The 13423-nt window shown below is 43.3% G+C and overlaps 1 protein-coding gene across 1 annotated transcript in view; it reads left to right on the top strand.

Moving 5' to 3' along the window:
* Positions 1-13423, top strand: part of Sparcl1 (SPARC like 1) — a 30231-nt gene that overhangs the window by 8978 nt on the left and 7830 nt on the right. Inside the window, exons 2-7 of the mRNA XM_006975427.4 lie at positions 5670-5734; positions 8556-8684; positions 9060-10010; positions 11606-11675; positions 12334-12452; positions 13275-13395. Coding sequence (XP_006975489.2) covers positions 5681-5734; positions 8556-8684; positions 9060-10010; positions 11606-11675; positions 12334-12452; positions 13275-13395 — 1444 coding nt within the window. The 5' untranslated portion in view covers positions 5670-5680. The remainder of the gene's footprint in view (positions 1-5669; positions 5735-8555; positions 8685-9059; positions 10011-11605; positions 11676-12333; positions 12453-13274; positions 13396-13423) is intronic.

The raw sequence follows: 13423 nt of genomic DNA, 5'->3' as shown, positions 1-13423 counted from the left end.
TCTGAAGAAACGTGGAGTGACTGATTTTCCTCTAAGTGTGTTGTTACCATTTGAGGTTTTTTTCTGGGCAAGAATGTATATCCAGGGCCTGAAATCCAGATGTTGTCGTTTTTTGTCTCCACAAGGGACACAGAGAACCGGCCTATGCGTACACTGTATTTGGTTCTTTGTCGTTGGTTTTTTTTCTCAAACCCTGTGCATTTCAAGAGAGACTGTAGTAAGGTCTGAGAGGGGGTCATGTTGAAGATGTCTAACTTACACCACTGCTTCCAGCATCTTGAGAACAAGGCTCAGGGGTCCAGGAATTCAAAGTCTAGTCCTTGAAGGTGGCGGGTGCATTTTTTGTGTTATGAAGCCAGAAATAAGTGTTATCCAAAAAAAAAAAAAAAAAGATTCCCATGTCCACTATTATTCATCCAAAATGCAAATTATATTTGCATTCAGCTAATTGGACTGCTCCTAACTAGATAAAATTGTGCGGGTCCTAGGTCTAAGCCTAGTGTGAAAGGGGGCTGGAGTGGAAGAAAAATAGGACAATACAAACTGAAATTGAATGAGCTAAGTAGCGTCAAGAAGGCCTAAGACGTGGTGTCCCTTGCTGTATGACGAGATCTGAAGATACGGAAACCCATGACTCCTGCATTTTTACTCGAAGTTGTTAACAATCAAAAACACAGAAAGGAAATGATAGTTCTCAGCAAGAAACTCAAATCTGAGAACTTGGGGAGAGAGACTGTCATTAGAAGTTATTTACCAACGTGTGTTCCGCCTGTGAAGATGATACAGGGTGTTTAGGAACAGGGCAGTAAAAACTAAGTTTGGTTAAAAAAAAAAAAAAAAAAGTTCTCTGAACCCGAGTTTAAAATGTTGTGTGAGACGGCCATCATGAAGGGCTATGACACTCAAGAAGGAGCGCAGCCACCTGAAGGGAGCTGAAAACCACAGGCCCTTGCCTTGTTCACCTCTGACTCCTCCTTTCAGGGCTCCCTGTTGGCTGAACCCAACAGAAACTGGGTAAGAAAGCCTGTTGATCCCACCCCTGGGGGCTCCACATGGCTGAAAATGGGAAAGGAGAGAATGGGTGTGGGGATACAAATGGACAAAGACTGTGTCAGATACGTGGGCAACATCTCTCCCCAGAGTGGGAAGGAAGCGGTGAATAGCCACAGTCCAGCTGTGAGCCAGCTGTGAAGCAGCTGTGCTTTTCCTAGGGCTCTCTCAAAAGGCACCAGTAAAGCTCAGCCGCTCCCCTTTTCCCAAGGAACTCCTCTCACCAGCTCCAACCATGAAGCTCCTTGGGGTTAGCTGCATCTGCAGCTATGAGTGATGAGCTATGTTACATCACTGGGCAAGCAATGCAGTCCTCATAAAAACTGTTGGCCCTGACAAGGCTGCAGGAGAGGCTTCCCCCATGTGCTAAGTCCTGGAGGGACTCCTTGGAATGAGTGTTTTCATCCGTAGCTTACACAAGAGCCAAAACCTCCTCAAAGCACACCACTATTCCCCGGAGGGGCCCAGTACCATGAGAATCAGGCTACTTGGAACGGCATTTAGGTATTATTTGCTGTTTTTCTTAATCCTGAAAGAGAACTCTCTCAGTGAATAATTCTTGGTCCATTCACACGGTTGAAGAAAACACTTGAAATCCTTCTCAACTAGAACTGGACAACTGACTTCGTAACGAAAGGGACAGTTTCCACCGAAGCCAGCAGCATTGCTGTGTACTCACAGATTTTAGCCAATAAGAGAAAGTCAAAGAAAAGCAGTCGGATGAGAAAGCCAGGACCAGGCATTCAAGGGAGAAAAGCCCGGTGGTGGTGGTGGCGGTGTAGGGAGGAACTAAAGAGGAAAACCGGATAGGATATCTGACCATGGCAGGAGCCAGCCCACAGGCAGAAACTCCCATGTTTTTAGTGATATGGAGCATTTTACCTGTATTATTAAGCCCCCATAGTATCACAAGTGTGAGGGGCCTTCAGAGAAGCAGATGTGAGATTCATGAAGCCAAGAGTTTGTGCAATGTATGGAACCTTCTTTGGTAACATAAAGGAGTCACTATGGTCAGGCTCTGAACCTCATGTGGCCCTGTGCAAATAAGGGCTCTGAAATTTGAGCTTCTTAGTTTTGTAATCTGTCCCTCAGCTATCTAGCTAGCTAGATGTAGATAGTTAGATAGATAGATAGATACATAGATACATAGATACATAGATACATAGATAGATGATAGATAGATAGATAGATAGATAGATAGATAGATACATAGATACATAGATACATACATAGATACATAGATAGATGATTGATAGATAGATAGATAGATAGATAGATAGATAGATAGATAGATAGATAGATACAGAGATACAGAGATACAGAGATACAGAGATACAGAGATACAGAGATGATGGATAGATAGATAGATAGATAGATAGATAGATAGATAGATAGAGATAGATAGATAGATAGATAGATAGATAGATAGATAGATAGATAGATAGATAGATAGAGGATACATAGATACATACACAGATAGATACAGAGATACATAGATGATGGATAGATTGATGGATGGATGGACAGATAGATACATAGGTAATGATAGATAGATAGGTAGATAGATAGACAGATAGATAAATGAGAGATAGATAGTTTCAGATATTTATAGCTCGAAGAATATGCAAAGCTATTGCTGAACAGTAAATAATGTAAAAATGAAGAAACCTCGCATTCACAGAGAAAGGGGAAATAGGACAGTTGCCATAACCGGAATTGAAAAAGGGTAAATATGACCAAAATTACTTCCCTAATTACACTATGAGGTAGGGCAAGATGGAGCATTCTAAAGGCAAATTCTTGAGGGAAAAACCACCGAGAACGGCTTTGTGACTGTGCCTCGTGGAGGACGGGAATGAGACACGTGGAGATTAGTCTGTGGTATAAGATGAGGGGCCCTGAGAGGGATGATGAAGCCATGTGCAAAGGTGCTCATTGTCGTCTTACCCCGAAAAGCCTGTGGGAGCCTCTAAACATAATTAAAGTAATCCTTCAATAACAGGCCCTAGAAGAGAGGGACTGCCCTCATCTGAGGGAGAGAGAGGGAGCGTTGAGCGTGTCCCCGGAAGCACCCGTTGGCATGACTGGAATGGCAACAGCAGCGAAACTGCCCATTTGCAAAGCGGGGTGCTGGGGAAGTTCTCCCTGGTGGGCAGTGCTGAGGAATGGCGGTAAGGTCACAGGTGGAGGACCTGAGTGACACACAGGGAAAGAGCTTACCACATTGCCTGGCGTTAAAGTCGGGGGAAAAGAAGGTACACTTTTAACAAAATTATACTTTGGGCAGCACAATGAATACTAAGAGACTCAACTTCCATTTCAGTCATCCATTGCTGAATACCAATATATTGACCCAAAACAGAAGCCCGTATATAATGTGGAAAGATTTTGTGGGTCAGGGATCTAGTCTCGTCAGGAGTCCTGACCTGATGAAGGAGCGTCACCCACACATGAGTGTGCTTTGTCAAGGACACGTGGAAAGTTGAGATCATTAGGACTGGTAAACAGTGTCTTCGATGGCAGAACAGCCTAGGGCAAGTGACTTGAGACTCCTGAAACAAATGTTCCGAGGGAAAAGCATTAAAATTCTGTGAGCTGGATCCAGAAGTCTGGAACGTCACTTCTACCTTACTCACATGACGCTCAAGCAAGTCACTGAGGACGGCCCGAATTCAAGGAAAGAAATAAGGCTACATTCAGTGAGAAGAGCAGCAAAGACCTCACAGCCTGCGGTGAGGAGTCTAAGGCATGGTCTCCAGACAGCTCAGCAGCATCACTTGGAACACAGCTGGTGTCTGTGGAGCTTTGGCTCTTAGTAGGATATTTCTTTCTGCCGCCAAATGTTTCATCTGGGTGTTTGCCTTCACGGCTCGGACTGTCTGGCCAATAGGAGAATTCTAGACATTTTGGGTTCTAAATGCTGGTTTCCTCAGAAAGGCCTTAAGCATAGCATGAGTCTAGCCGGCATCATTGAAAGTTTCAGCTGAAGTCCTCCATCTGGTAGGAGCCATCCTGTTCTTAACAGAAGGAAAAGGCTTCTTTTCCTCCTTTCCCACCGCTCATCTCAGCCTCTCGTGCTGGAGAGCACGAAGTGACAAGGTGATTCCAAATCTGTGCATTACTAACGGCCAGAATCATTAAGCCATTTTCTGCCTTGGAGTACTTCAAGAAATTGATAGTTTCTTCATTGTCACAGGTGTTGGGAGTCCCCGACAGCTAGGTGCTCCCATTTGAGTCTCATGGGAAAACTGTCCCTTCCCTGTTTTGTAAGTGAAGAAACAACTTGACCAAGGTCTCTGGGCTGTCTGAAGACAGTTCCAGTCTGGAGCTCAGATTCCACTTCCCTACCAATGGTTCTTTCAAACCGTGCTGCTTTGAGCAAGCTTGTAGATTTGAAGAAGAACCTTTATCATCTCCCGTCAGTGCGCAAAACCGAGTCATCAAGTATAATTCCACATATGTGAAATTTTGTCTCTCTCAGCATCTTTCATCTAGTTTCAACTGGTCTTTCTGAAAACAAAGTCTGCGTTTGTAGAAACAGCACACCAAGTCTGACTGTCTCAAAATAAATGGTTTTTTTCACTTATCCCAGAATAAATAGTATTCATCATACTGAGCGAGGACATCATGGTTTTCATTTTCAAAGTACATTCATTGCAAGCATCAGCAAATGAAGCCTACTGAGTCTTCAGTATGGTACTCGTTTTCACAGCATCTCTCACTTCCTAGTACAGCCCTCCACTTCGTACAAATCAGCACATTCAAATAAGAACCTACAGACCATGAAGTTGTTCCCGTCAATGTGGGACAAATACAGTGACCTTGACATGGCAGCATGCCCAGTGATTTATCTAAAGGACAAAGAACACACTAGCACCATCTCCTGCCTTTTAATATAGGACAAGCAAGTATTTACCAATGGCTTACTAGTAGTATGTCATCTCAGGCAGTTTTTACATAGTATTAAACATAAAATTTTGAAATAAAGAAAAAGGAAAATGCATTTTTCAATGATTCTTTACAATTAGCACTCACTGAGAGAATAAAGTATTTTTGGACTATCATCAATCATAGATATATCTTCTGAATTCCCTCTAAATTTACTGTTTATTTACTTGAAATTTGTGTTATTTTTGCTCTTAATTCCAGATATGAAACATTTTTATTTAAATTTTTATCCTTTGGGAATTTCACATATGAGTACTATATTTACATCATTTCCACCTCTTCCTCTTCCTCCTCTATTTCCCCTTCCCCTAGTAAAATACTTCTTTTTGATATTTGAGTCAAAATGTATTCTGGAGAAAGAGCCTCTGGGAGTTGTGAAACGTATAGGGTTACCTTTGGCTTCATGATAAAACACTACAGTTGGAGCAGAGCTGGAGGTCCCCGCAGCTGGTGTCTTTTCTCATTGTAAATGGAAACAAATGAAGGATCTGTTTTTAGAGGAATAAGACGAGGTAAGGACTGAACTAAGTCTGTCCATTCAGATGTGGGAGACTGGTAAAATGATAGTCACTCCTAGAGTGGGTAATAGCCAACTAGCGTTTGTGAAATTACTTGGTAATCTTCCTGAAGGAAACCCTCATGATCACTGACACTGTCTCCTTGATTCACAGGTCCAGACAAAATGGTAGCTGCTCTTTTCTTCCTGTACCTCTTGGGGACAGCAGCTGCAATCCCGGTAAATTCTGTATTATGTCTCTTCTGTGTTACATCTCTCCCTCTTGACTCTGTATTTAGATAAAAATGTTCTTGATCTGAGGTGTTGAAGCAGGAAGATCCATGTCAAGTTCCAGCTGAGCCTTAAAAAAAATCCCAACAAAGACACTCCCACCAAAAATAATTCTTTTAGAATGAATTTGGATCTTTTTTAATTCCAATTACATTCCTTATTGTCCAAGAAGTAAATGAGTAAGTAAAAGGAAGAAAACCAATATAATATGCTTTAAATATATTTTTCCAAACAATAAGGTAAAATAAGTATGTAGCAGAAAATGTTGACTATCATCTTATTAGACCGAGTGTACCCAAAGAAATGGCCATGGAGAAATAAATTAGCTTACAGATCTGTGAAAAAATAAAGAATTTAACATGTACTGCATAACCATTCTCCTCCATTATTTTCTTCAAGACCAAACGCATGCTATCTGATTTCTCAGATTGAGACTCTCTCCAAATACTCTACAATAATAAAAACAGGAATTAGTGTAGCAGGACCATAAACGGCTATGGTAATCAATGGCTGCTACCTCATCTCTAGGCTGTCCAAGAAAGTATGCTCCAAGTAGGCTTGACAAGGGCTTCCTCTACTTCATAGCCAAGCACGCTCACCCCACCGCCATCTACAGTAATAAAGCCACTGTGTGCAAGTCCTTTTCCAGGAGGTCATGTCAGCAGCCTCAGCACTATTGGAAGATTTCCTTTTAAAATAGATACATAGCCTTGTGATCACTTCTGATGTTCCACAGAGGACCTGTGTCATCTTCCACTAAACCATTGTGCCAACTGTTTTTCTTCAGCCAATGGAAGAACCAGCCTCCTTTAAATAGACCACATTGCCACCTCTACTCTAGCCCCAGATTCTGTGATTCGTTTTAGGTGAAGGGGGGCTAGTTCCAGACAGCTTCATCGGCAAAGACCAACTCCATGCCACCCCGATCCAGCAGTTCATAAAAAGAAAGAATTTATGACAAACACTAAGAATCACGCTGTAAATTAACTCATGTGGAGTAGTGCAGTTGACGTTACACATTGTGCTCTGAAATTAGAAAAGTGGGACAAATTAGCATAGAACCGAGTTCCCACAAAATCATTGCTTTTTCCTGAAAATACGTTTTCCCTTTGGAATGGTCATGGTTTCAGCTTTGTAAACAGACATCCAGAGTCTTTGAACCAAATGTCTGGTGACACTCCCACATACAGACATAAGCCAGATGTTTCCTTTCTGAGGCAAGTTATTATAAGCAGACCCAGCCAGATGCTGAAAAACTAAGTATCTTCTCAACGGACTGGCCACTACAAAATCCTGCAGCATTTTCCAATCCTGGTTGACTTCTTTAGCAGCTAATAGTTTCTATGTGGCCGAGAGATTCCAAGCAGACTCTCAAGACAGCACAAGAAATAAACATAGATAGACATGGGAATGATGGCGAGATAGATTTCAATTACCAGATACTTCTGAAAGAAAGTGAGCTGCCGTACCAGTGTGCACTCCTTGGAGATAGGAGGAGCAAGAAGGTGCAGGAGAGAGCCAGGGAAGGGGAGCAAGCATTCAGCAACAAGCCCACCGCCCCCTCCAGCGCCTCTCCATGATGCCCTGTGGAAGAAGGGACTTACCAACGCAGGCTTCATTTCTCCTTTTCCTCTTCCCTTCAGTTTCTTTCAAATCATTTTCAGTGTTAATCCTCTTAGTGAGAAGGAGGCGAGATGCACAATAGCAAGCAGAACACAACAGATCCCATAGCCACCTGGCTTACTTTACAGACACTGTCAGCACTACAGGACCTGAATGAGAAGACACTGTCCAGTCAGAGCCTGGCGCTACTCTTATATCCACTGCATACCCACAGGATCTCCATCTGTGATCATGGCAAACCCCTGCTTCAGACGCTGACAGTTCATGGGTTATCATCATAGAACATGACTGTCAGAAAGAGGAGTTTTAACTTGGGAACTCACTGAAATTTACAAAAAGTTTATGTCCATCACTCGGGGTTTCTCTGTGTTTCTGCTCACTTTGCCAGAGGAGGTGGCAGGTTAGAAGACAGCAGCTTGTCAAGGCCCCAGTAGAGATCAAAGAGCCCTCGAGGCTTTGAGGGAGATTCCCCTCCAAGTCTAGCCACTCAGCTTCCCTTTTGTGCATCACTGCCCAGCTTTCCACTGATGTCTCCAGCCTTGTATGAAGCCGTTGCTCTGGCTGGAATCAGACGCATCAGCGGCTGCTCCCAGCCAGCCTCCATGCCTTGTCTCACACAATCTTTGAATTAGTTCTAAATTAAATTGCTTATTTAGACAAAGATGTCCTGATGTATGTTGAAGCCGATGAGACCAAGAAAATAAATAAGTATTTAGCAAAGATCTTATAATCTTTTCTACCAATTATCAGTGAGAACGTCAAAGCAGCCAAGGTGCTGTACATTGCTACATCCCAGGACTAATTTTGTTTTTCTTCAACTTTGTGTTAAATGACACTTTTCAAGATTATAAATTATGAATGCTTCTGTCAAGGTTTGAGAATTCCAAAAGTCAAGGATAATCTTTATTGAAATGTCTTCTGTTTTATTTTCAGCCAGTCTTTGTATATATACATAAATGTGACTATAATTCTTTCAAGTAACAGTATATCACAGGCATTTGCTTGTAGCCTAGAAAATTCTAGAGACTATCGTTCATTAATGTTATCACTAAAGACTGCAGTAGTGAGTGGTGATAATGACAAAAATAATTCGTATTTTTTAAGCTGGCACCTGTATATTAGTAACACAAAGTCTTCATTTTTTCAGACAAATGCAAGGTTTCTCTCTGATCATTCCAACCCAACTACTGCAACCCTGGTGACGCCTGACGACGCTGCAACCCCCAGTGTCGGGGTGGAAGCTGCGGCAGATACAGAAAACCATGCCAACGATGAGGTAAAAGTAATCATTATATGAGGGTCATCTTTTTTCTTTCTCCAGAGAATTCAGTATCAAGGCATGCTTAAAGCTTAATATATTCATTTCTCAGTTTAATTTTGTAAGTACAATAACCACATGAACTGTCTCTAAATACTAGACATTATCTGACTAATGAGTGTACTCCCTGTCGTGAATTGCTATATAAAACATTTCATTTTACAAAATTCAAATTCAGGATAAACCTGTGCTTTAGAATGTGAAGAACCACATGAATATATTTACATGATAATGTATGGAGAAAAAGAAAGAAGAATGTTCAATGCTAGCTTTGTAGTGGTAAATAGGAATACCATGTCATTTATTTCAAGAATAAACTTTTGTTCTTTTAAGGCTGAAAAACCTTCAGCACTGAAGTCGGAAGAGGAAACCCACGAGCAGTCAACAGAACAGGACGAAACCTTCAGCCATGAGATGGACCTGAAGGGTGAGGAGGACGGTGATGGTGATTTAAGCGTGAATCTGGAATATTCACCCACGGAAGGAACGATGGAGGTACAAGAAGGGACAAGTGAGCCTGGCCAGAAAAAGCTCCTAGAGAACACCGATTCCCCTGCTATTGCCTCGACTTCCTCTGTAGATTCCAACCAACGTGAAGACATCACAAAGGGGGAGGAAAGCCAAGAGCAGCCTGTAGGGGACACGAGCCAACCACTGAACAGGAGCAGCGAGCATAACGGAGACTTGGCGGATGACGAAAGCCAGGAACAAGAAGCTCCCGATGGAGAAGAGGAAGAAGAGCCAGGAGACATTGGTACTCCCAGCGAGAACCAGGAAAGGGAAAAAGAACTTCCTGAGGAGCAGCCTGCCAGCAAGCAGGAGGAGAACAGTGACCAGACTGATGGCACCTTAGAAGAGTCCAGTGAACCAACTCAGATAATCAAGATGCAGAAGAATGGGTCTGAGCAAGGCAACCCAGGGCGGGAGGGTGACTCCAATGCAGAAGGGGAGGCTGACAGGGCAGCAGGCAACAGGAAGCATATTCAGCACACAGAGCAGCAGGGCGAGGAAGGAAAGGCTGGTCTTGAAGCTATTGGCAACCAAAAGGACATGGATGAAAAGACAGTTTCCACAGAACCTACCGATGATGGTGTCATCATGACCAGGGACAATGGAGGCAGTGATGACTCTAAGCACGGTACAAGTGACGACTATTTCATCCCCAGCCAGGAATTCCTAGAGGCTGGAGACACAGCTTCCCTTGACTATCACGTCAAGCATGTTGAGAAAGCAACAGATGAGGATGAGAACGTAGATAAGAGTGAGGCTGGAGACGACCAAGGGGTGAGAGTATTTACATTGATGCTTGTCCAATCAATCAGCCAAGAAACAGACACACTCTGCTGTGTGTGCTTCTGGCAGTACGTCCTTAAAATACAGGGCAGGCTGAGCTTCCCTCATTTGAAGTGACGGACCAAAAGCATTGCAATTTTGTTTCAGACTCTGTGCTTATACATAATGAGATATCTTGAAAATAGAATCCATGTTTAAGCACAAAATTCATTAATTTCACAAACACTCTCTATGTGTGTTTACAGCTTAAGCATAATTTTATACAATATTTTTAATGTGTCTGTATTTTAACTGTGACCTGTCTCATGAGTTCATGTGTTAAATCTCTACTTTTGGGGCTGGGTCAGTACTTAAACAGTATTTGGATTTTGGAGAATTTCATATTTCAAATGTTCAGATTATGGATGCTCACCTTGCTCAGTTATGTATTTGTCTGCCTGTCTCCATCATTAGACTGAGAACATGTTTTATTTGAGCTCCTAATAGAAGCAGACCTTTGATTTGAGGGACAGTTATTATAGGAGTACAAGAAACAATTTAAAAAATTAAAAATTACATAGGGAAGGAAAAGAAGCTAAAAAATTAAATTCATTAAAATTAAATTCATTAGAAAAAAACTCCCAAGGATTATTCCATTTGGGAGTAAGGGAGCTGGGACATTTATTTTGCCTGGGACTTGCTAGAGAGGTAACAATTCCCCCAACACATCCAGTCTGTCCTTTGAATAAGCCAAGTAGATTTCTATGGCTTAGGGGGCTTAGAAATGCAGAGAGGGGAGTTGAAGTTCCCTGCAGCTGGCTGGAAAATTCTGACAGACCTGAAGAATGGGAGACAGAGGCAGCTGCAATTTTGCTGTCTTCAAAACTGGCGTTCCGTTGGTCCAGCCGAACCACTGTGTCTGTCAGAATGCCTCCAACATGGTCAGGGCCAGCATGTTCGTTGAATTAACCATAAAAATTAAAGTACTCCTTTAAAATGCAAACACATGCCCATATGAAAATATGGAAATTGCAGTTGGGAGAAAGAGGGAATTCTGTTTTGATCTGGCTGCTTAATCACCTGGGACTTTCAGGGAAATTCCCAGCACACTGCCTGCCCCCGCCCCAGGAGGAATTGACCCCATCTGGCCCCCCAAACAAGAGGAACTGACCCCATTTGGGGTGGCAGGTAATCTCAAGTCCCAAGACTTCTGCCATTCTGAGGTAGGAAGTTTCTTACACCTCAAACCCTGCTAAGAAAGTTTTACCAACACCTCCACAGAGGTCACTGATGGACTTCCATCCTCATGACAGAATCTCAAGACAATGTATGGGGACAGTGCTTTGGACCCAACTCCAAAGGGGTGATCCTCCTCACATGGAACGTTTCTTACTCTCCAAGAGTTACTGTCTCCCTCTGCAGTTGCAGGGATTTCCCTGTTGAGATCTTAGTATGCACAGCTCAGTGGCAGCATGCACAGCTCAGTGGCAGCATGCACAGCTCAGTGGCAGCATGCACAGCTCAGTGGCAGTATGCACAGCACAGTAAGACAGAAAGCAAATCACTGATCTCTTTATCTCATTGAAATTCTGCTCTTGTTTTCAAAGGCCAAGAAAGCCGAGAGCTCACCAAATGTTGAACCTTCAGAGGAAGGCAATTTGAGGGGGCGCAGTGCTGGTGAGTGGAAGCCCCAACAGGTCCAGGGAGGGATGGACTCTGACATTTGGGTTAGCACCCCCTTCCATTCTGATCCAGAAAGCCATGTCCCCGGCCTCCCTGAGGAAATATTCCATAAGGTGTTGGTATTTCTTGTGTGTGTTTGATAGGCTGTGGGTTAATGTGCTTACACACTGAAAGTCCTGTTGAGATGTTAGTTACACAAAGCTGTCTTTATCCTCCCCAGAGCCCCAACACTGCTTTCAGTTCTGAGAAGGGCTGACTCTGTTGCTTACTCTCAAATCCATCCTACCCCAACCACAAACATCTTTAATTTCAACAAAATTAAATTCCCCTGGCTTAGCTTCCAGCTTCTTTGCACATCATTTTGTGCACTTCAGATTCTGTCTCAGCCAGGTCAAAGAGGTCTGCTGTCCTCCTCCAGCACCCTGCAGTCTGCTGTAAGGAGACTGCTGAAGTCCTAGGCACACGTCTGAGGCCAGAGTCCATCTGCAGATGAGCACATCGTTAGGGTGTTTTCCACCGTCTCCCTGCTTTCACGGTTTCAGAATCTGGTTTTCCTGTCTGGTGCGTGAAAGAGAAGCGAACCGTCTGGATGACGTCATGTTAGTGCACAACTTCTCTGTGTCTGTGTTCCCTTTTCACTCTCTCCTGTTAGGTTCCTGCATGAACTTCCCGTGTAAGAGGGGGCACACTTGCGAAGCAGATCAGCAGGGGAAACCCCACTGCGTTTGCCAAGATCCGGAGACTTGTCTCCCTGCAAAAATCCTTGACCAAGTAAGCATCCTGCCCAATAGTCCTCAACATACACCAAAACTCCAGTTTCCTGAGTGGAAACAGTTTGCAATTTAATCTATTCTTTTAAGTGGGTACATCTTTTATTATCTAATATTTGAAGGATTATCGAGTGGGAGCAGATACCAGAGAGATCAAAGTGTTTCGGTTAGGGCATAACAAATTAATAATGGGGCTGAGGAGATGGCTCAGTGGGTCTGTGGAGGTCTAAGGATGGGAATTTGGATCCAGCACCCACATAAGTGGTAGGTGAGAGTGGCAGTGTCCTTGTAACCCAGGACACTCAGAAGGCAGAGGTGGGGACTGCCGGAACAAGCTGACTAGCAAGACCAGTGGTGTAGATGAGCTCTGGGTTCAACTGGGAGACACCACCTCAACAATGATGTGGGGAGAAGTCAGAGATGACCTGGCATGAGTGCCCTACACACACACACACACACACACACACACACACACACACACACACGTGCATAACGGGAGAACACACACAAAACAGACTGTAGTGTGTACACTACACCCATAACACATAAAATATTTACATTTAAAATTTAAAAGATAGCAGACAAACTTTTAATTCATTCTTTCCTGGGGACATTCACAATTACAGTTCTATGGAGATCTGTCTGGAGCTAAATTATCGTCATGGGTTTAACTTAGTAGATTTTTCTTTCTTGGTGCCAGATCAGAAAATCGTTGTTTTAATGGGCTCTACCGAAGCACATCTTTGGCCCACACGTTTACCAAACATCAGGGAAGTGTCCTCCGGGGGTACTGGGTTCCATCACTTCTTGTTTCCCTTCCTAGGTTTGCGGCACTGACAACCAGACCTACGCCAGCGCCTGTCACCTCTTTGCCACCAAGTGCAGGCTGGAAGGGACCAAAAAGGGACACCAACTGCAGCTGGATTATTTTGGAGCTTGCAAATGTAAGACACAGACCACTACTGCCAGACA

The sequence above is a fragment of the Peromyscus maniculatus genome, chromosome 10, assembly GCF_049852395.1.
Source record: "Peromyscus maniculatus bairdii isolate BWxNUB_F1_BW_parent chromosome 10, HU_Pman_BW_mat_3.1, whole genome shotgun sequence".
In the NCBI taxonomy this organism is placed as follows: Eukaryota; Metazoa; Chordata; class Mammalia; order Rodentia; family Cricetidae; genus Peromyscus; species Peromyscus maniculatus.
Note: the sequence above shows the minus strand (reverse complement) of the source record. Positions and strands in the feature narration are given on the sequence as shown.